Here is a 23,552-nt window from a genome sequence, read left to right as displayed (position 1 = left end):
CTGTACTTACCATATGCAGTTTAAGTCGCTTGGATAAAAGTTAGCTGCTTTTAAAGACTCCATATACACACTGAAAACTACCAAGTAATGATTTTCTCATTCACACAGGCTACACACACTAATCAGTCAAAACAAGATTGAAAAGCTTTATCATATTACATTTTATATACAGTGCATTGTGTTCACTTTTAATGTAATTAAATGTATCAATAAGTTTTGTTGATTGATGGTTTGATTACAGTTTGAATATGCAGTGTATGGCAAATGTAAAAGTGAACAGTACAGTTTTACTAAGCCAGATGTTACATAAGAAATACACAACATGTTTGTGTGGTTGTGTGTGGTGTGTGTAAGAGGGTACTGAGTGTGTTCTGTCAGCCCACACCACATATTCAGGTCTTCTGAGAACCACAAACCAAGGTTGTTTTTCTGGAGTTTGGCCCTTCAGGTCAACAGCATTGGCAAGCAGTGACCAATATTCTTTCAACACCCTCGTGTTGGAGTTTGGACAGAGCTGCGCGAGAACCAGTCTCGGCTCCATGGGGGGGCATTGATGGGCAATGACCGACCAAATGTAATGCTGTACCCCCTCAAAAAATAATTTTGTTAAAGTATAAATAAGAAATACTGGCATTGGCTATATCAAGATGGCTACACTTTCCTGCAGAATATGTAGGTCTGCTCTTATTTTGACTCTCATACATGATTTGTAAATGCGGGCCCCCCCTTGTGAGAAAAAAAAAATCCCACCCATTGAATTCGTTCTGAAGCTGAATCCAAAGAGAACGTGCTCTTAGCTAACCAGGCAGACGGAGCAAGGAGCTGGGAAAGGATCACAAGAGGATGATGAAGATGAGGACAGAGAAAAGGAGCAGCAGATCATAGCTGCTGCGACCTTTCTCTGCAAACTTTATAGGTGGTCACAAGAGAAGACTGATATTCCTCTTAGCCTCCCCCTCAGTTCAGAATCAGCAGTTATTGGGTTCAACTAGGTTTCGTCTCCCCACAGACCCACTGTGCTGTGCCGGCATTTGAATGACATGCTGATATTTGTTACAATTATGACTCAAAATGGACGCAACATTTGTCATGGAGTGCAAAATATGTCAGCTGAATAACATGTTCATACTCAGCAATGCTGAATGCAATCATCATCCAATCAGGAGGCTAATATTAAGGCTGTTTTGGGGACCTACAGAAGAATCACAGATCATATACCAGGAATCAAAGGCTGTAAAATGTTAAGTTCATTTACTCTTTCTAACACTGATCCATTTAATTGTGTTTACTGGGAATGTGCCACCCCCCCCAACCCACATTGGAAGTGGAGGTTGTTCTGCAGCCAAATCTGAAGACACTTTAAGGTCAGAGGATGGTTGGTCTGGGTTAATAATTAACCAGGTGTGGTCAGCTCAGAGGGGCATATATACACTCAGCTCTGCCCACAAACGCTCTCCGGCAACAAAGATATTGACGGTAAGGACGGGCTCTTTCTTGACTAAGGCCTTTCTTTGAGCATTCTATATTTATATACATCCAGTACATACAGGGCCAAAATGCTTTATTCAAAGGACTGAGGTAAGATGGGGAGAAACTGTATTTCAAGTTAAAGAAGGTGAAGGGATGAAGAAAATGCATTGAAAAGTTACATGTTTACAAAATTGTGTGCAAGGTGAAAATGTTATTAGGCCTCTGAAGAATATTTTTTTGTCTGAAACAGTCAAATAACTGCAATTGACACTGTGCAGTTAAAGCGCATCCTTATCAAAGGATAAAACACGGTTCCACCTCTTGGTTGGCCCACTGTAAGTCATGTACCTCATTCACACTAGATTGTGAGTTGAAATACCGCTCAGCCCAAGGAAGTAAAGTTGCACCCTGTGCTGCTGCGCATCTGGTGCACTGTACCGTGTCCCACACTTCTTCCATGCAAAGTCCCTTTATATGAACGTGTCTGCTGAGTGAGTAAATGTAGCTGTGTGTGCCTGCTCTAGGACCTGAACATGTGGGGAAAAGCCATCTGTAGTGTGATCACGGCCGTGCTTCTGTCCGTGGTGTGTGCCGCCCCCCATGAGGGGGACCACGGGGGCCACAGCGAGGACCACCACCACCACCTCCACCACGGCCCCAACGAGCCCCACCACTCCCATGGACAAGGGGAGGATGCCTGCCACAAGCTCGCCCCCCACAACGCAGACTTCGCCATGGCGCTCTACAGGTCCCTGAGTGCCAAGCCTGACGCCAAAAATGTCTTCTTCTCCCCCTTGGGCATCGCCAACGCACTCTCCATGCTGTCGCTGGGAGCCAAGGGCGAGACCCACAGCCAGATCTTCTCCACACTGGGCTACTCCATGCTGACCCCGGAGCAGGTCAACGAAGCCTACGAACACCTCCTCCACATGCTGAGTCACGCTAAGGACACCATGCTGCTGGACATGGGGAACGCCCTGGCCATGAAGGATGGCTTCAAGACCCAGGAGAAGTTCTTGAACGACGCCAAGCACTTTTACTCCAGCGAGGCCTTCAATGTCGATTTCAAGAACACGGAGCAGGCTGCGGCTGAGATCAACAAGTTCATCGCTCAGAAGACGCAGGACAAGATAACAGACCTGGTGCAGGGGCTGGACCCTGACACTGCCATGGTGCTGATCAACTACGTCCTCTTCAGAGGTAGGACACGTGATGTTCCCTTCTCCCCATGTGGATGGGGAGTTGGATATCTATTCATTCAGTTCTTTATAATTGAGATTACATCTCAAATGTCTCTATTCCAAAAAATCTGAAAAAGGTCAACAAATATACATACAATACATTTTTTTTATTTTCTGTAGGAAAGTGGGAGAAGCCGTTTGAAGCTAAACTGACAAAGAAAGCCTCATTCCAGGTGGACCAGAACACCAAGGTTGAGGTGGACATGATGAAGAGGACGGGCCGCTTTGACTTCTTCCGGGACCGAGACAACTTCACCAGCGTCATCATGCTGCCCTACCAAGGCAACACCTCCATGATGGTCATCCTGCCTGACGAAGGCAAGATGAAGACTGTGGAGTCGTACCTTAACAAGGACTACATCAAGCACTGGCACGACTCAATGTTCAGAAGGTTGGACTCTCACAAATCCCCAATCTGGAGTGAATGAATGAATTTTGATGACTGAATCAGGGGCTCAGGTTTGTTTTCAAAGGTGGGTGGGACAGCTTTCTGAACTGAGGGTGCGGCTTTTGAATATCATCTTCTTAACACAGAGGGGGACAGATTTGCTGTTTTAAAAAAGTGGTTGGGACATTTCCGACTAGTGTGTAATGAAATCTACACGCCTGGAATGAATGACTGATTTTCACTTTCGAAGACATGAGTTACTGACAAAGAACTAAAGCTTGTAGATCAAGGGTGGTTAACTATGGTTTTGGGGACCCGCATTGTGTCTTAATGTGTTCATTTACCCGATTCTGATTTAGGTCTTGTTGTTTACTTTAGCACACGGAGGGAGGGGTTGGATTTAACTGTAAATGTCTAATCTAAACTAAAGCAATTTAAAGAAATCTGCAGTTTACTTTTCATGTTCTTTTTAAATATTAGTACATTTTACAGGTACATTTATTCTAGCTTACATTCCAAGGCAGAATCATTTACTTCCTTTATTCAGATACTTTAGTGCTGGAGTTGTGTGTATCCTAATCGTTTTTTTACTTTTGTCATCTCAATGTTACCTGAACACATGAATTTCTCTGGGGATCAAGGATCCTAAACAATTTAAATTTCAACTTGTGTCTGTTTTTCAGAACTGTGGATCTGTTCATGCCTAAGATCTCCATCTCTGCTTCCTCCTCGCTGGGCGACATTCTAAAGAACATGGGCATGGTGAATGCCTTTGCAGACAGAGCGGACTTCTCTGGCATCTCTGTGGAGACCCAACTAAAGGTTTCCAAGGTACAGAACCATCCAGTACACACCCCCTGTGTATGGGGTCTAAATTATGCAGTGATTCAAGCATTCATTTTTTAGGGTTTAAATGTCAGAAATAACTATTTAGGGTACCGTACATAAATGTGTTCTGGCACTTCTACTTTGAACCCTTTTGGATGGTTTATTTAGTTACTCCTAAATAATTAACCAGTCTAATCGAAACCCTCACAAAACACAACAAATCTACTTCCTGTCCCCTCCAGATTTCCCACAAGGCCGTGCTGACTGTTGATGAAACCGGCACTGACGCAGCCGCTGGCACCACCATCGAAATCATGCCCAATTCGCTGCCAGACACCATGAACCTGAACAGGCCCTTCCTGGTCTTGATTGTTGAAGATTCCACCAAGAGCATTCTGTTCATGGGGAAGATATCTGACCCCACAGCTAAGTAACCTGACCTGGGGAGGTCACCTGACCACAGACAACCACCAGACAAGACGTCCAGCTGTGGTGTTGTAGTACAGAACACATCTGTAACTCTTATAACTTTTGTTTGTGTAACATCTGACTTCTACAGTATTGGAAAGTCAAGAATCTATTTACATCAAGGAGTATTGTGTACTTGCTCCCTGAAGTTGAGAGAATATGTGTGTACACAACACATTAATCTCTGAACCAATGATGGTAACATGTAATTACTCTTCCTTCAGATAGTTTGGCTTCACCTTAATACTAACATCCTGTACTAGTTTGTTGATGAAGAGGAGGATGTGTTATCCTTCAGTACCTCTGCCGTCTGCACACCGGTACACTGTAGGAAATGTAATGTTCCTCCTATGTGAACATTTTGGTTTGGATGATAAAAGATTAAAACTCAACTGAAGTGACTGTATTGTTCTTTGTGCTTTCACAGTTATTGTGTACTAAAGGTCAATAATGTTTGCCATACCACCGGCACCATGTGTACAGTCAAAATCAACGTCTGAAGAAATGTTTTAGAATAATGAACTGCTACTTGATTTTCAAAGAACGCTTGGATATCAAAAGAAAAAGTACACTGGTGGTTCTAGAGACGATCTTTCGGGGAGGGGGGTAGGGGGGTGGTGGGGGGGGGGATCTTTTAGGGAGTGGTTTTGGGTTGGGTTCCTCCAGAACTCAACAGGGGTCGATATGTCTGGGCCCTCCATGCTACAGCATGAAATAACACGTCTGATGTCCAGGCTAAAAGAAGGAGCACTTGATTAGTTCAGATTGCTTTGAGGATAGAGGGAGAAGACAGAAGGGGGGAGACCGGCAAAGGGAGGAAGACCTCAAGGAAGATGGAGGGAGAACAGGTACATTTAAAAAGAAGGAGGAGGAAAAAAAGGAGCATGCATGTGCAATCATATTGTAAAAAGGGAGGAAAAGAGTGAGATGAGAGAGGTGTTGGAGGAAGAAACTGGGAGAGGAGGAAGAGGTTTTGAGAGGAGGGGAAGGGTCTTCTGTGAAAGATATGGTTAGAGTTCGATGGAGGTTTAGAGGAGGGGAGGACAGAACGTGTAGGAACAAGTGGGAAGTAGCCGGCATGAACGTGAGCCTGAGAAAGAAGAGTTGGAGGAGAACACAACAGAACTAAAACGGTAAATTCTTTAAAAACATTTACCGTAGAATACAAAACGTAATGGGTCTCTATTTTATATTCACATTAATTTGCACATGCTATTATTCAAACTGGATTCAGTTATCATTCTAACGGTTTCATGTTTGATGTCTCATAAGAAATGTTTCTGACTTTTGTAATTCAATTTTGCAGCATTGGGAGAGTGTATTTCCAGGATGAGAGTGTATTTCCTCTAGTGGTGAGCTGTAGGTACTGTTCATCTTTTGGATCCTGTTCTACCGTTGCCTTCTCTTCCCGCGACCGGACCTTCGATCATAGCCTTCTCAGACGCCAGTAATAAGCTGTCACAGAACTTTTCACAACTCACAGTTCATATAAAAGTAGGACCTATATGTTATTTGAAAGACATCTCGGAAGAATGTATCAGAACTGTTCCACCGTGCCTGGTAGCTGAAATGTGGTGATTTAACACTGTGTGCCTGGTACAGACCGTTTCTTGAGTCTAAAATACTGTTACATACTAGAACGATGCACTTCTGATCCTTGATCTTCTGCTGTACTTGATATGTGCGGTTAATGTCGCTGGATAAAAGCGTCTGCTAAGTGAATAAAGTGTAAACTGTAAATGTAGGTGTAAATCACTCAAAGTAGTATTTAGAGTTTAGTTTCATACAAAGACCCACCAGATGGCAGTGTAAGGCTTGCTTGACAGCTATCTGAGTATAACGAATTAGCTTTCATTGCTAAACCCACATGTGTAGTTAAGTCATTAGTATCCCTGCTTTACTAAAGACTCACTGCTTCATAAACACACCGAAAACTACCAAGTAATTATTTTATCATTCATACAGGCTATACACACTAATCAGTCAAAGCAAGATTGAAAAGCTTTATCATATTAAATGTTACATTTTATGTACAGTGCATTGTGTTCACTTTTAATGTAATTAAATTTGTCAATTATTTTTGTTGTTGATTGATGGTTTGATTACAAACAGTTTGAATATGCAGTGTATGGCAAATGTAAAAGTCAACAGTACAGTTTTACCAAGCCAGATGTTACATAAGAAATACACAACATGTTTGTGTAGTTGTGTGTGGTGTGTGTGTAAGAGGGTACTGAGTGTGTTCTGTCAGCCCACACCACATATTCAGGGCCTCTGAGAACCACAAACCAAGGGTGTTTGTCTGGAGTTTGGCCCCTCAGGTCAACAGCACTAGCAAGCGGAGATCAATATTCTTTCAACACCCTCGTGTTGGAGTTTGGACAGAGCTGCATGAGAGTGTGCTCTGAGCTAGCCAGGCAGACGGAGCAAGGAGCTGGGAAAGGTTCAGAAGAGGATGATGAAGATGAGGACAGAGAAAATGAGCAGCAGGTCATAGCTGCTGCGACTTTTCTGTACAAACTTTGTAGGTGGTCACAAGTGAAGACAGATATTCCCCATGGCCTCACTGCTGATTTGACCTTTGACCTGTGGTCAGAGTCCTGCCTAGAAACAAGCCCTATCAAATTCTATCCTCCCCCCTCTACCCAACCCTGGCTCCATCAAACACTCCTGACCCCCTCCACCATCCCCCAGGTCCTCTCCCCTCCCATGGGCCACTTCACCCCCGCTGTCCCCCTCCACCACACCTTCCACTCGAACCTTGGTACACTGGCCTAAAGCTAACTCAGACTGTGTGTGTGTGTGTGTGTGTGTGTGGGGAGGGGGGAGGCGATGTGTGCTGTTGTACTTTTGTTTTAGTATGTGGGGGCGTGTATTGATTGATTGCCACTGTGTTGAAATCCCTCTCTCACTCTGTCCCTTTCTGTTGTGGTATCTGTTTAGCACAATGATGAATGATCCTGGGCTGATTCCTATTCAGCAATAATTACAGCTTTGTGCTTCAGTAAGCGGCAGCCAGCATGCAGATTCAAGCCATAACAAGACAGCTGCTTAAACAGAATCCATAAACACATTGATTGTTGATTTCCCTGGGCCGGGACCCTCTCCATCCCTCTCTCCTCTCCCTCCCTCCTTCCCTTCCTCTCTCTTTCTCCTCCTCCCTCCTGCCTTTCATCTTTTCTGTTGTTCCTTGCAGTCTCCTCAGGCTGATAACAGTGGTCTCATGAGAGGAGTAGCTCCTGGCCCATTTACCTTGACAGGCCTCACATGCTCATTGTTTTCATGTTTCATCATTCACATGCTACTTTAATGTTTCCAACATCCCCACTTGAGAATTCTAGCATGTACGCTGTTGACCTTGGAACTTCTACAATTCCTGATCACCGATGCCGGCCCCAACTCTGTATCTGCTTTTGAAAATGTGATTGGTGGTTTAAGTTCAATTATTTTATGTATTGGTTTGTGACCAAATAACAGGCCATTACAAAATGCAGCTGCAAGAATTGGATCTGGCTTGTTTGATCTTCTTGATTTAATGTGGAATTTTCAGAAGATGATGCTGCAACATATTTTCATTAACTGAGACTTCAGGAAGTTTTTTTATTTTTTTACTGCAAAAACACTATTAAAGAGGGTTTATCCAGTCTGAACCCACAGTGCTTCAGGCTGGATTTTTCATTACGTCACTCAGGTCATTTTGCTCGAAAACCAATGAAAGCTGAACAACCACAGCACCATAACACATGTTCAGAATCAGCAGTTATTGGGTTCAACTAGGTTTAGTCTCCCCACAGCCCTCCCACTGTGCTGTGGCAGCATGTGACTGACATGCTGATATTTGTTGATATTATGACTTGAATTGGACACAGCATTTGTCATGGAGTGCAAAATATGTCACCTGAATACAATATTCCTACTCAGCAATGCTGAATGCAATCATCATCCAATCAGGAGGCTAATATTAAGGCTGTTTTGGGGACCTACAGAGGAATCACAGATCATATACCAGGAATCAAAGGTTGTAAAATGTTTACTTCATTTACTCTTTCTAACACTGATACATTTAATTGGAGGCATTGTGAGACTGGTGCTGTTGTGCTGGCTGCATCACTGGATGTTGTTCTGCAGCCAAATCTTTAGATACTCTAAGGTCAGAGGATGGTTGGTCTGGGTTAATAATTAACCAGGTGTGGTCAGCTGACTCTCACAGGAGCATATATACACTCAGCTTTGCCCACAAACGCTCTCCGGCAACAAAGATATTGACGGTAAGGACGGGCTCTTTCTTGACTAAGGCCTTTCTTTGAGCATTATCATTATTATTTATAAATACATCCAGTACATACAGGGCCAAAATTCTTTATTTAAAGGAGTGAGCTCAGATGGGGATAAACGGTATTTCAAGTTAAAGAAGCTAAAGGGATGAAAAAAGGCATTGAAAAGTTAGATGTATACAAAATGATGTGCAAGGTGAACATTATAATAGGCCTCTGAAGAAAAGTATTACATTGTTTTCTCTGAAACAGTCAAATAACTGCAATTGACACTGTGCAGTTACACTGCATCCTTATGAAAGGATAAAACACGTTTCCACCTCTTGGTTGACCCACTGTAAGAAGGAGGTGTTCCAGTCATGTTCCTCATTCACACTAGATTGTGAGTTGAAATACCGCTCAGCCCAAGGAAGTAAAGTTGCACCCTGTGCTGCTGCGCAGCTGGTGCACTGTACCATGTCCCACACTTCTTCCATGCAAAGTCCCTTTATATGAACGTGTCTGCTGAGTGAGTAAATGTAGCTGTGTGTGCCTGCTCTAGGACCTGAACATGTGGGGAAAAGCCATCTGTAGTGTGATCACGGCCGTGCTGCTGTCCGTGGTGTGTGCCGCCCCCCATGAGGGGGACCACGGGGGCCACAGCGAGGACCACCACCACCACCTCCACCACGGCCCCAACGAGCCCCACCACTCCCATGGACAAGGGGAGGATGCCTGCCACAAGCTCGCCCCCCACAACGCAGACTTTGCCATGGCGCTCTACAGGTCCCTGAGTGCCAAGCCTGACGCCAAAAATGTCTTCTTCTCCCCCTTGGGCATCGCCAACGCACTCTCCATGCTGTCGCTGGGAGCCAAGGGCGAGACCCACAGCCAGATCTTCTCCACACTGGGCTACTCCATGCTGACCCCGGAGCAGGTCAACGAAGCCTACGAACACCTCCTCCACATGCTGAGTCACGCTAAGGACACCATGCTGCTGGACATGGGGAACGCCCTGGCCATGAAGGATGGCTTCAAGACCCAGGAGAAGTTCCTGAACGACGCCAAGCACTTTTACTCCAGCGAGGCCTTCAATGTCGATTTCAAGAACACAGAGCAGGCTGCGGTTCAGATCAACAAGTTCATCGCTCAGAAGACGCAGGACAAGATCACAGACCTGGTGCAGGGGCTGGACCCTGACACTGCCATGGTGCTGATCAACTACGTCCTCTTCAGAGGTAGGACACGTGATGTTCCCTTCAAATGGCAGCAGCACGTTTGAGGGTTTGGGAGGGTGTGTTCTGTGAATGTGGATGGGGATAATAATTCATTCAATTCTTTATAATAGAGATTACATCTCAAATGTCTAAATTCCAAAAAATCAGAAAAAAGTCAGCAAATATACGTACAATATAAAAAATATATATCTTTAATTTTCTGTAGGAAAGTGGGAGAAGCCGTTTGAAGCTAAACTGACGAAGAAGGCCTCCTTCCAGGTGGACCAGAACACCAAGGTTGAGGTGGATATGATGAAGAGGACGGGCCGCTTTGACTTCTTCCAAGATCCAGACAACTTCACCAGCGTCATCATGCTGCCCTACAAAGGCAACACCTCCATGATGGTCATCCTGCCTGACGAAGGCAAGATGAAGACTGTGGAGTCGTACCTTAACAAGGACTACATCAAGCACTGGCACAACTCAATGTTCAGAAGGTTGGACTCTCACAAATCCCCAATCTGGAGTGAATGAATGAATGAATTTTGATGACTGAATCAGGGGCTCGGGTTTGTTTTCAAAAGTGGGTCAGCTTTTTTTTCTGAACTGAGGATGCGGCTGTTGAATATAAGGTTCTTAACACAGAGGGGGACAGATTTGCTGTTTTCAAAAAGTGGTTGGGACATTTTTGAGACTCATGTATAATGAAACCTACACGCCTGGAATGAATGGCTGATTTTCTCTATTGAAGACATGAGTTAGTGACAAAGAAATATGGCTTGTAGATTAGGGGTGGTTAAATGTAGTTTTGGCGACTCGCGTTGTGTGCAGTCCTACTGTGTGTTTACTTAACAGATTTTACAGATTCATTTATTCTAGGTTACATTCCAAGGCAGAATTATTTGGTTCCTTTATGCAGATACTTTAGTGCTGCAGTTGTGTGTATCATAATTGCTTTTTAACTTCTGTCATCTCAACGTTACCTAAAACACATACATTTCATGTCATGAATGTCATGTGACAAATTTGGATCAAGGAAACAAAACAGTTTAAATTGAAACTTGTGTCTGTTTTTCAGCTCGGTGGATCTGTTCATGCCTAAGATCTCCATCTCTGCTTCCTCCTCGCTGGGCGACATTCTAAAGAACATGGGCATGGTGAATGCCTTCGCAGACACAGCGGACTTCTCTGGCATCTCCGAGGAGACCAAACTGAAGGTGTCCAAGGTACAGTACCATCCAGTACACTCCCCCTGTGTATGGGGTCTATATTATGCAGTGATTCAGGCATTCATTTTCTAGGTAGAGAACATCATTCTTTTTCTGGCACTTCTACTTTGAACCCTTTTGGATGGTTCATTTAGTTACTCCTAAATCAGTAACCAGACTAATTGAACTCTTCACAAACCACAACAAATCTATTTCCTGTCCCCTCCAGATTTCCCACAAGGCCGTGCTGACTGTTGATGAAACCGGCACTGACGCAGCCGCTGGCACCACCATCGAAATCATGCCCATGTCGCTGCCAGACACCATGAACCTGAACAGGCCCTTCCTGGTTTTGATTGTTGAAGATTCCACCAAGAGCATTCTGTTCATGGGGAAGATATCTGACCCCACAGCTAAGTAACCTGACCTGGGGAGGTCACCTGACCACAGACAACCACCAGACAAGACGTCCAGCTGTGGTGTTGTAGTACAGAACACATCTGTAACTCTTATAACTTTTGTTTTTGTAACAACTGATTTCTACAGTATTTACTACAATTTTACTATTTTACTACAATCTATTTACATCAAGGAGTCTTGTGTACTTGCTCCCTGAAGTTGAGAGAATATGTGTGTACACAACACATTAATCTCTGAACCAATGATGGCAACATGTAATTACTCTTCCTTCAGATAGTTTGGCTTCACCTTAATACTAACATCCTGTACTATTTTGTTGATAAAAAGGAGGATGTGTTATCCTTCACCTCTGGCGCCTGCATACCGGTACACTGTAGGAAATGTAATGCTCCTCCTTTTTGTTGGATGATAAAAGATTAAAACTCAATTGACGTGACTGTATTGTTCTTTGTGAAGTTATTGTTTACTATCTTGTGAAACATTGTAAGATGGCAATAGTATCAAAGAACATTTACCTGAATTCACGATTATAAAAAGTGTCCCCTATAAAAAAAATTAAAGGCAAATTCCATCAAATAAAAAAAGAAAAAACAGTTTAACTGCATATTCAGGAACAAATATTCTAGCTGTGGCTTTAGGACAGGAATGACCCAGAACCAGAGCGGTTGCTCCAGCAGCAGTTGCTCATTGGACTCCAGAGAGAGAGAGCGGCTCTGCTGACAACAGCAACCACCCCCAGGTCAGACAACCCTCGGACATTGAACCCAGCCAGCCCCTGGTCAGCCCCTGTCTTCATGTGTTTCCACACAATCGATTGGTGGCTTCTGCCCCCACCCCCCCCCCCATGGCCTCTGGTGCCCTCTTTCCTATGACCCCCCGCCTTTTTAAATATTAGTTTTCTTTTTCAGCACTTCTGAAGGACAGAAATAGTAGCTTTCATGTATGAAAGTGAAAATGACGTCCCTGCACGTGAGGTAGGTAAATCATGTTTGCTACAACGGCACAGCTTGTACAGTCAAAATCAACGTCTGAAAAAGTGTATTACGGCAACAAACCCCTACCAGATTTTTTGACAAATCAAACATCCATGCTTTCATCAAAGAAAAAGTACACTTTAGTGATTCCAGAGATTATCTTTCAGGGAGGGGGGTGAAGGTGTTGGGGGGGTGAGGGGTGGGGTGGAGGGTTTGGGGTTCCTCCAGAACTCAACAGGGGTCCATATGTCTGGGCCCTCCATGCTACAGCATGAAACAGACAAAATGTCTGATGTCTAGGATGAAAGAAGGAGCACTTGATTAGTGCTGTGGAAGCTCCTCAACCCAGCCCCAGTCACTTCTACGCTCTTCTTATCTGCGTAACAGGGTTTACAGATCAAACACGCACATCCGTACTAGCCGATTGAACAGAGGGAAGTTACCATCTATAATGCATCGTAAAGGGCTGGAACAGGGTGTCAAGCCCAACTGTGGCTCTCACATACAGTTGTGTGAGAACTCATCATCTTCGGGGTGATCACAGAGACTAAAGAAGCAGATGAGACTACTGCTGGGTGGGGATAGGGTGGAGATAAATTGATGAATAGTTAAGATCAAAGCTGACTGAAAATAAAACTTTGTCTTCTTTCAAGCCGACAATCACTTCATGTTCAGATCGGATCGAGCGGTGGTTCTCAACCCTGGTCCTCAGTGAACACCTGTCCTGCATGTTTTAGATGTTTCCCTGCTCCAACACACCCGATTCAAATGAATGGTCATAAGCAGGCTTCTGCAGAGCTAGATAACGACCCATTCGAATCAGGTGTGTTGGAGCAGGGAAACATCTAAAACATGCAGGACAGGTGTTCCCTGAGGACCAGGGTTGGGAAACACTGCGTTAGGCTATATATGTTACGAATCTCAAAATTCTTTAGTCGCTTAACAACAGGCCGATCAAAATTACTTCTGCAATGTGTAGGCACACACACGCACACGACACACATCTACGCGTACACACACTTTTACGCGCTCACGCAGACAACACTACCCCCTTCAGTCACTAGATGGCACTGTTGCGTCTCTATAGTGTCTGTTGACGTTCTGCCCATTTGAGTTTGCAATTTAGAGACAAATTACAGCGCATCCGCCTCCTCCTAATTCATTAGACTGCTTTACACATCAGAGTCAAATGAGTTAGGAAGGTCACGGAATTGTTCTTTCTCATCATCCCCAATTAATGTGTGTCGCTTGAACTACAAAGAGACAACCTAGACAGGGAACAAACATTAAAGGCCGTCTTCTTTTCTTCCTTTCTTTTACTCTGGAGAGGGTTAAACTTGGAGTTGCCTATAAAGAGCGTTTCGCGACAAGGGTATTGGCATTACAATCAGGTGGACCTTTTGAACTGAATGGGGGACTGCTCTGGCACATCCTAAATGAAGCATAGCATGACTGCCTGCACATGTAGCCTACTTGCTGCCTAGATCAAGCCAACGCGGCTTCAGGTGGCCAAAGCGGAAGAGATCAGTCACCAGAACACACCAGGGCTGTTCCAGGGCCGTTCCAGGGCTCTCAAGTTTTATCAAAACTTTGGCGTGAGATTACCAAAGGCTACCTGTTAACGTTTGGGTTAAAATGAGTGTGTGTGTGTGTGTGTGGGGGGGGGGGGGGGCACAACTATCATGTGCGTGTGTGTGGGGAAGACAACTATCATCACAGTATGCGCCTATTGATTGTATGTAGCGGGACAAGTTATCCTTTACTTCTTAGCGTGAGAAATGCTCGAAATGCTTGAGAAATACAGGGTATTGCGTGAGAGCGTGAGAAATAGCTGAAATGCGTGAGACTTGAGAACCTGCACTGTTTAGGACCATATATCACCAACTGATTGTACAGTACACAGAGTTGTAGTTTTTGATAAATATGCAACACACTATGCAAAGATAGAGGATCCTATGTAGGCTATGGATTTTCCTGCATTGTACTTTGATCTTTTAAGACACTGACACCTAAATAAATGAAACCAGAAAATAATACAAAAACAAATTATCTTTATTTTTTTTCAAAGGGAACTCTGAACAGGATGCAAAATATTTATTCATGCAAAGCTTACATAATCAAGTCGGCGTGAAAATAACCACTTGCTCACTACAAAAAACTAACGTTCCCAATTCCACACGTGAATTGCCAACAACTATGCCAAACGACCCAAAATTAATAGGCCCTATGTGTGACTTCTAGTAAAGCTATATTAGTTTTACTGCCATTCTGATAGTCTTCTGTTCATCTCACGCACCCAGACTACTGCTCTGTAAGGACATGGTTTTTCCAGTACCGATCTGAAACATTGTTTGGGTTGCAGCAACTGTAAACCCCTAAAACCTGTTCGTCAATGCTGTTGACTAAAGGGATCAAACATAATCTGTTTGGACAGACACCTCACAGAATACACAGACGCAATAATGAAACACATAAAAAAGGTATTTTGGAACATGGGAAAACATGGAAAGAAAATATGTTTGAACAGTGTTCACTAATAATGATAAAATGTTCAATGAAATAAATAACAGGAGTTATTATTTATACTGCCACTGACAGATTTCAATAAAATACAGTCACAACGCTCATTCTCCAAGGACATAATGCCAACACACAAACACACACACTAGCACACAAACACCTTGAGGACCTCCAACAGCTCATTAACGCATGTTCCATGCCACACATGCACTGCTAATTCCTGTGGACCTTGTTGTTGGTGACAGTCGGATCATCCATCTTCCAGAACAAGTGTCACGTCACACCGTGGATGACTATCAGCTTTCAGTTACAAACAGTTACGATACATTTCTGAGATCATAACCCTTGAAAAACACCATGTTCTGGAGCCAAGCCTGCTCCTATCAACCAGAAGCTTGAAACATGGTACCTGACACTCCACCTCCCCACCTACACACCAACATGAGATCCTTCACTTGGAAAGAGGGCTTGAGCTGGCAACATTTGCCTGGTTGCCAACGTGGACAATGCAGTTTCCTGTCTCTTCCTGTGCTTCCCAGTCTTGTGGCTAACCACTGCCTGAACTGAGGGGTGCACATGCAGAGTGCTGCGGATGCCTTATTGATTTAGAACCCTGGACATCTGTGTTTCACCAACCATTGAAAAAACGAATCTCTACTATCACTGCATAATTGTGTTCAGCCTATGGTCTGCACCTCCCTGTGTGCCTGACTGTCTCTGGAGGAAGGGAATCCTTTACTGAATGGCTCCTCCCAAGGTTTCTTTCCTTTATTCCAAGGAGATTTTACTTCTTTGAGGGTTTAGGTTTGTTTACTGCAGTTCTATCGACGTGTGCGAAACCCTCTGTGATGATGCTTGTAAAAAGGGCTATACAAATAAAATAGTAATAGATAATGTAGTCACACAAATAATTCATTGTATGGATAGATGAGTATTTTAAATGACAAAAAAAAAGACCAAATTAAGATATTTACATAAACGTATATGACTGGACCTTTTTGTGTCCGTATATATTACAGTCATGGCATGATATGCAGATGCCTATAGGTTTGTGCAACTTAAATGTATCTTTTAGACTTGATAACGCCACATAAAGCAGATCTGATTGACACAGGACAGGAAGTCACTGACGTTCATGGAGTAGCTTGTTCCTGTAGGTGGGAGTGGACTGTTATCATGATGGATGCCCCAACTCTTCAATCCCATCTAGTCTTCTGAGGTAGGATCAATGCATCATCTGTTATGTTCCAGGCAAAATGACTACTAATGTCTATGGGGTTGCCAAACAGAAGTCAGATGGTTTTCTGCTTTTGAGTTGATGTCACAGCGAATTAAGCTCTTGCTCTCTCCAACCCTGCTGTTGATGACTGTGGCTGTGAGAATCATAAACACAATAAGCACTTGATTTATGTAATGATCGCACCTTATGCAACAATCTTCTTTCACACAAAACTGGGGTCCACTGAAATTTTTATGACTGTCCTGCATCTGTAAACACATTTACATAGTGATCATAAAGCTCATAAATCAGTACTTTAGTTATGGCCTCATTTCTTCTCACACAGAAGACGAATAAAGCCTCTCTTATGCATCATAAGCTTGTTAAAATGATACTGCCTCCAGGTTTAAATCTATCTTTGCCCTGGCATTACACCCCTCTCCTGAGCTGTGGGGACTGTCGACTGTGGGGTGTAAAATGATCCGTTAACAGGCCATTTTACAAGCCGGATGTTTGTACATGTAAAACCCCCCAAGTTCATGATACTGAGTGGTGGAGAATACTTCATGGTGGAAGGCAAGATAAGTGTTATGTCCATGACTGAGTTTGTAGGAAAAATAGGAGAGAGATAGATCAAGAGGAAAAACTAACTGTAAATATTACTGGGAGAAATAGACAGAAAGAGGTGGAGAGAGACAGTAAAAGTTAGAAAGAGATAGAAATATAGACAGAAAGAGAGAGGTTGGGAGTGAGAGAGAAAAGTGGATAAAAAGAGAGAGAGAAAGGCACAGAAAGAAACAGATAGAAAGGGAGAGCGAAAGACAGAAAGAGAGAAAGGGACAGAGGAATATGTCAGGAGCATCTGGCAACTGTCACCGTCAGACAGAAACTCAGCTAACAGAATGAAATATTCATTTGACATACCAGTATTGTTTCTCCCTCTAATTGTTCTTCCGTCACATCCTTCCCTTCATCCTCACTTATTTATGAAAGCTGTTGCGCTGCAAATCTGCAATCAATAAATGATGAAAACCTGGCTGAGGACTGTCACCCCTGCATGGTGGAAAAAAGGTCTGTGGTTTGGGTTATTAATTAGATGTAGAGTTATGTGGGGATCTTAGGCGCTGGAAAAGTACGGGAACAACGACTGCGTGTGAGACAGAGACAGTTGAAAGACAGACAGAAAGACAGAAAGAAAGACAGTTGAAAGACAGACAGAAAGAAGAGAAGGAGGATAAAGAAGAGGAGGAGGAGGAAGAGGAGGAGAAAGAGGAGGAGGAGAAAGAATAGGATAGGAAGTAGGAGACGAGTAGAGTCAAGTATGATGAATGAGAAAAAGAAGAGAATAGTTTTTCCCTGCTCCAATCCCAACACGTTTCTACATCAAAGCCCTATCTCTTCTTCTTGCTATGACAGCGACCGGAGCAGACGTTCAAACACTCTCGCACACTTTAACACTTTTCTAAGTTTCATAATTCATATCCTGGCAGAACGAGATCATCAAAGCAAACAAGGAAGCTTCCACTTTACTCTCTGGAACGCCCAGTAGCTCGTGTGGATCATAGTTAAGGCATGCTTCGGCCAGTATTTTACTTTCAATTAAGCATTTTTGTATTAGTGGAGCATCTTTGTTCTCTTGACGTAATATAATTTGTTATAACGATCTGAGTTTTTCATGCTTCCGTGTTAAACAGTATGTGAGGCAAATGTAGCTTATCGAAAGAGATCTCAAACTTATAGGTTGGTCACTGAAAAAAGAAAACTAGAATGTTAAGGAGGTTTAGAAGGTAATGTATGACTTTTAGATAGACACATAATTATACACAATTACATACAGCAGCAAAATATACAGCAGCAATGCTATTCATTTAAAGCAAGCTAAGCTGCAGATTCGCAGGGTTGTTCTTATTTTGTCTGTGAGAGGACAGATTGATCTCAGCATCACGTCAACAGAGGGTGAAAGCGGAGCTGATGAGCAACATCGCAACACCTAGGCTACTCCTACCTTGGCGTGTATGGTATCTCGTATCGAAAGCAAAACAATAATAAAACCGTAACCACAATCAAACCGTGTCAAACTAAGAAACGGAATTCTAAAAGCACGTGGATCTTTTTATACTTTTTACTCCATGATCCTTTGCCAACAGGTCCCGTATAGTGTAGCTCTGTGATGGATCTTGGCGAGGGGACCGGAGCAGATCAGAGCAGCAGGATGTGGAGCAGAGGGGAGCAGAGAGTGGGAGCGGGGAGCAAGGGTGAGATAAATAGGCTCTGAAGTCTCTATTTGAGGTTAGACTGATCCTCTCTCCTGAGGGCCTCTCTCTGTGATTGCCACCGGCATTCCGTGTTCTATTTGATGCCAAACTTTTGTCAACTGACAGTATAAAAAAAGGAATGTTCAGTTTTTTGCGGGTTCTCAGTGAAATGATTCAAGCAAGCAAACTTCAGTAAGCAACATGTAAACTCGAGGGGAGGTATATACATATATTTTAAAATAGTTGGGTTTCATTTTCAGGTGCCGATCATGAATTAAAGATGAATAGGCCTATGGCATTTTATAGTGTTTGACGGTAATGCATATTGAGTTAGATTAAATTCTCGTTGTATTTTTGTATCCCTTGACTATGTGTGATACCATGGGAACACAAGAGTTACAGTTGCTCATATATAGCACTGCCATCATGTAGTCATGGTAACAATGACCTAAAGAAACTTTGGATTCACTCCACACAAGTCCCTCCCTCCCTCAAAAGAAACAGACCAGGCAACTCATTAAAATCAAATAATGGAAAGGCCAAAAAATCAAAAGGGAGATGAGACAGAACATTTGTTTGAGAAAGCGGCCAGCTTTTGAGTTCTTCTGCACACCCTGAGGAAGGAAAAAAAAAAACATAAGAAGGATGGAAGGAAGATGTGTGTGATGTCCTCCAAAATAGTGTGTGTCATCACAAGATGTGTGTGGGTGGATTAGAGATGATTGTGTTGGCTGGTGTTTGCCATGTCATCAGGGGAAGAAATGAGGACAACTCTGAGATGAAAACAAACAATCGTAGGTTTAACCAGCTCTCTCTGGGACCTCACATCAAGGCAATTAGCTGCTGGTATTTGAACAGCGGTGCCTTTTGAACTTTTCAGGTAAATTAGAATTTGTAATCTTGTTCCACAGTAGGCTGCTTCACTGGAATGTTGTGGCCTATGCAAAAGTGACACAGGCTTGTGTCACTGCACGTCTACTATTTGTGTTGATCATAAGATTTTTCAAAGATTTTAGGTATGCCTCTGTGTTGTTTGTAGATATCAACACTAGGTCTGTGAATACAAATATAAGAACAAGTGATGACTTTTAGTGCTGACACTGAATTGGAGAAAGAGATTAAGCTTGGCTGATAGATAAAGAGAGAAAGACAGATAGCGAGAGAAAGAGAGATACAGAAGAGCGATAGAGAGGAGTGCACAGAGACAAACAAGGCAAAAGGATAGGGATGCAGAGAGGAAGCAAGCTTGAGAGAGATAAAAAGAAAGACTAAGAGATTGAAGTGGATTTTTCCTGGATTTAAAAGTAAGGTCTTGCAAACAAGTAGAGAGGTTCCCAGTTCAAAGAAAACTCAATTTTCACACAGAGAAGGGGGCGCACTGCCTCTCTGTTTCCCCTCCACGGGCTCCACACCCCCAGTCAGAATGAAGGGGGTTAATGCCCCAAAGTGCCGTTGTCCAATCCCAACACTCCTCTCAGACAGAAGCCAACGATCTCAGATGAGTGCGAAGCTGTCAGAGGATCCACCTGACTCTGGGGGAATAATAAAGCAATTTCTTCCTGTCAGGAGCCCGGAGGATAAGACACACAGCAGGGGAAAGATATAAATCACTCACTGGAAAGCTGACATTTTAGGGGAGCAATGTGTGACAGTTTAAAATGAAATGACACACAAAAAGAAAAAACCCTTCCGGAAGGTTGTTTATCGTTGGGCTGGAACAAGTTAGGATCAGTGGAACAGTGTGTATGCAAATGTGTGGTTGTCCGTAGTAGACCTGGGTTTGACACCTACGTCATAGTAACATCACAAACTGGCCAGGCCAATGTCACTTACAACCCAAGACATCGGTGAAAGAAAGTTGCTTAACTTTTGAACAATGACAGATTGTGGAATGATTGCAACAATCAATCATATTACCTTCCCAGGTCAATTGACATCCAAAATAAAACAGGTTGGGAGACCTGTGTACAGGTCCTTACAAATCATACACCTTCATCCGATGACCATAAAACGTATCCTTTCAATACGTTTCTGAATTCCGCCACCAGCAGTCCAGCAGTTAAAAAGCTCCTACAGCCACCAAAGCGGTCACAGATGGCAACTGCACATACATGAGTGACCTTTCACCCTGGTAAATCCCAGGGAAATAACAAATAACAGGGCAACTGCTTCAGTCTGAGAGCCATTCACCTCCGCCCGGCTCTCCCCTCCTCCTCTCCACACAACGCCTACAACAACATCTGTGGTGCAGGGGTGAACTCTCCTTTAAAACCTATAATGGTCTTAAAGTGCTCTTTTACCATAATGACAGCTTTTTAAAAAAGTATTTAGAACGTAACCTTTGCGCTGGCCCACTCTGGGTTTCTTTGAAAAGTTACAAGAATGACATGAGGAATGTATAATTTACCGCAGGTTAGCATTTTTAAAACATGGAAATGTTTGCAAAATTGGACTAATTTTCTGTCCCCCCAATTAGAGGTAAGTGGCAGAGAATGTATAGGTTTGATGGTGTGAGCTCCTGTTTGGCCTGGGTCTTATGCTACCACCATGTAGTCATGCTACCTGCATCCAGACAGCCTCCATACTACCTTCATCCATGCAACCTGCAACCAGAGAGCTACTGTACCAAGCTACCTGCAACCAGAGAGCTACTGTACCAAGATACCTGCAACCATAGAGCTATTGTACTAAGATACCTGCAACCAGAGAGCTACTGTACCAAGATACCTGCAACCAGAGAGCTAACAAGCTACTTGCAACCAGATAGCTACTGTACCAAGATACCTGCAACCAGAGAGCTAACAAGCTACCTGCATCTGAAGAGTTACCATGCTAACTTATGGATCTGCATGACTGCATCTTGCTGTCTGTGCTATGCTACTCTGTTCTTAAAGATCGAAGCTCACAGGGGAATAAATGGGGTTTGATTAAGAATAATGATTTTCACACACACATGCACACCCACACACAAATTAACATGCACACCTGCATGCGCACCCACACACGCACGCACACACACACACACACACACACACACACACACACACACACACACACACACACACACACAGGCAGACACAGAAACAGTGTTGATGCCCCCCAAGAGGGTGTTGCCCCTCAGCTCTTCATGCCTGAGCAGAGGCCCTCTCTGTGGGGAGACCGAGGCAGAAGAGGCCCTGGAAGCCATTGGAAACTCATTATTACAGTACTAAATGATGGATCATTTCCAAACGATCTCTGCGTACACCTCAACAATTAACCCACAGGCAATTAAAGATCGGCAGAGGAGGGAGGAAGCAGATAAATCACTGGGCTTTAACCTTTGGGCTGTCAGACAGATTACAGTTATTAAAGTGGAACATATTGGACCAATCAAAAGTTCTTCAGTGGAGAGTCCAGCCCCTGTAGGATACATGCGGAAAGTTTCCATCCCCACTAATTGGATTCAATGGGATGTTCAAATAGAGGTGGACACACTGGTGATGGCTCATGAGGGGATGTAGAAGCAGACTATTTCATGTGTGAATCCAAGACTTAAAGATCAGTGTAATTCAACTACAATAATAATAATAATAATCCTACAGTATTTCATTAGCAGACGCACTCATCCAAAACGACGTGTCAGATACAGGTGTGTGGATTCAGCTCCACGCTGGTCTTTTGAAATGGACATTTCAGAGGGGATCATTGAATAAAACACAGCTCATTTCATAAAACCCTGCAGATCTGCAAATGCCTAAATACAGCAATCATCCTCCAGGCCAACTAATGAGACCAGAGGCAAAAATGAAGCAGGTGTGAATGACGTAAAAGGCCATTATGACAGTCCCTGTGGAGATCAAAACCCAGGGAGGAAGTTGTATAAGATAGCTGTTGTTGGCCTGAAAGCCCTTCAAGCCGACAGTAACGAGTCTGGATCAGAACGCAGCCGTCTGAGGTAATGAGGGTGTCTAATTAGCTGACTGCTAAGCTTAATGAGTTGTGACTGTGCTTTAAGAATACCGGTCATTCTGTTGTTAGAAGCAATGTGATTGATCCCGCTTGACAACCCCCCCAGAATCACACACACGTGTGTTTTGCCCTGACAGCCGGTGCTGCAGCTTCACAGTACTGCCTGGGTGTTTGGTTAATGCATCTGGGATCAGGTGACAGGGATTGGATGCCTATTTGAACTAACAGTCAACCAGATTCCTGTTGCTTTAATTTTTTCATCTGACAGAATGGTTGTGGTGCCAGGTGCTTTTTTATTTGTTATCCTTTATAACGTGCCTTTACTACACATTCATGTAACTGACCCCCCCCACACACACACACACATTCGCACGCACAACCACACACCTCCCAACGGTATAAAGGTATAGGCAGAGCCTGACATTGATTGAAAGCGTGTGGGATTTGTGTGATTTGCTCTTTGGCTTGTTTCTCCAGTCACACACTCCTGGAACTGTCAGACAGACCCCAACGTTAAGTGACTCCTCCCCCTCTCCTCTCTGCGCCAACCTTCCCGCCAAAGAAATCGATTAATGCTCTGATTGAAATGCAGTCTTCATGATGTAGCTAGCAGAGCTTATTACTCAAACAAGCATGCGGGCCACAGATCCAACTCCACCCTGCCTCTAACCCCACAACCTGGCTGTTTGGTTATTCCACCCTGCGCTCACTAAACCGCCCGTGTGAATGTAAAACGGGACATGGGAGGGTGCAGCGCAAGCGGCTGCTCCTGTTGAAAAGTTCAGACCTCTCATTCTTGTCGTCCTTTCGCCGAACACTTCGTTGAACACTCTCTCCCAACCCTGCGTCGACACACACTGGGATCAATATGACAAGGACGATCGCCATGGTTACTGCCGGAAGAAGTAAGACATCCGTTTGCCGACACGCCCTGCCGATCCTCCAGAGAGGGCGTGGACGTTTTGCTGTGTAGATAGATTGGGATTTTTTCCTGACCGCATGGACCACCTCCTTGCAGGTGAGATGAGGTGGCAGTGGGTGTGTGTGTGTGTATGGGGTTCATCTGGCTGTGGTGATTGTGCGGAGCGAAGCTACAACATGGTAGCTTTGACCCTGTCCTTGTGCTGTCCTGTCAGCCAG

General features: G+C 43.8%; 2 protein-coding genes and 1 long non-coding RNA gene across 3 annotated transcripts; all 3 read left to right on the top strand.

Moving 5' to 3' along the window:
- Window positions 1-1,388: 1,388 nt before the first annotated feature.
- Window positions 1,389-4,787, top strand: LOC146287227 (alpha-1-antitrypsin homolog). Its single transcript, XM_084699736.1, has 5 exons — window positions 1,389-1,476; window positions 1,995-2,670; window positions 2,832-3,102; window positions 3,783-3,930; window positions 4,170-4,787. The coding sequence occupies exons 2-5, from the start codon at window positions 2,004-2,006 to the stop codon at window positions 4,359-4,361; spliced, it is 1,278 nt and encodes a 425-aa protein (XP_084555862.1). The 5' UTR covers window positions 1,389-1,476; window positions 1,995-2,003; the 3' UTR covers window positions 4,362-4,787.
- Window positions 4,788-5,361: 574 nt separating this feature from the next.
- On the top strand, window positions 5,362-6,474 carry LOC146287226 (uncharacterized). The gene is made up of 2 exons (XR_014758449.1): window positions 5,362-5,528; window positions 5,702-6,474. It is a non-coding gene; the product is annotated as an uncharacterized LOC146287226 (long non-coding RNA).
- Window positions 6,475-8,621: 2,147 nt separating this feature from the next.
- Window positions 8,622-11,929, top strand: LOC146287225 (alpha-1-antitrypsin homolog). The gene is made up of 5 exons (XM_084699735.1): window positions 8,622-8,663; window positions 9,211-9,886; window positions 10,092-10,362; window positions 10,944-11,091; window positions 11,303-11,929. The coding sequence occupies exons 2-5, from the start codon at window positions 9,220-9,222 to the stop codon at window positions 11,492-11,494; spliced, it is 1,278 nt and encodes a 425-aa protein (XP_084555861.1). The 5' UTR covers window positions 8,622-8,663; window positions 9,211-9,219; the 3' UTR covers window positions 11,495-11,929.
- Window positions 11,930-23,552: the final 11,623 nt, after the last annotated feature.

The sequence above is a fragment of the Hypomesus nipponensis genome, chromosome 6, assembly GCF_054491055.1.
Source record: "Hypomesus nipponensis isolate SF chromosome 6, ASM5449105v1, whole genome shotgun sequence".
Taxonomy (NCBI): domain Eukaryota; kingdom Metazoa; phylum Chordata; class Actinopteri; order Osmeriformes; family Osmeridae; genus Hypomesus; species Hypomesus nipponensis.
Note: the sequence above shows the minus strand (reverse complement) of the source record. Positions and strands in the feature narration are given on the sequence as shown.

Excerpts from the sequence above, each read along its gene's own strand:
- LOC146287227 (XM_084699736.1), top strand. The coding sequence starts at position 2,004 with ATGTGGGGAAAAGCCATCTGTAGTGTGATCACGGCCGTGCTTCTGTCC. Across the intron at positions 2,671-2,831 it reads CAACTACGTCCTCTTCAGAG|GAAAGTGGGAGAAGCCGTTT; the intron begins GTAGGACACGTG and ends TATTTTCTGTAG. Across the intron at positions 3,103-3,782 it reads CACGACTCAATGTTCAGAAG|AACTGTGGATCTGTTCATGC; the intron begins GTTGGACTCTCA and ends TCTGTTTTTCAG.
- LOC146287225 (XM_084699735.1), top strand. The coding sequence starts at position 9,220 with ATGTGGGGAAAAGCCATCTGTAGTGTGATCACGGCCGTGCTGCTGTCC. Across the intron at positions 10,363-10,943 it reads CACAACTCAATGTTCAGAAG|CTCGGTGGATCTGTTCATGC; the intron begins GTTGGACTCTCA and ends TCTGTTTTTCAG. Across the intron at positions 11,092-11,302 it reads CCAAACTGAAGGTGTCCAAG|ATTTCCCACAAGGCCGTGCT; the intron begins GTACAGTACCAT and ends TGTCCCCTCCAG.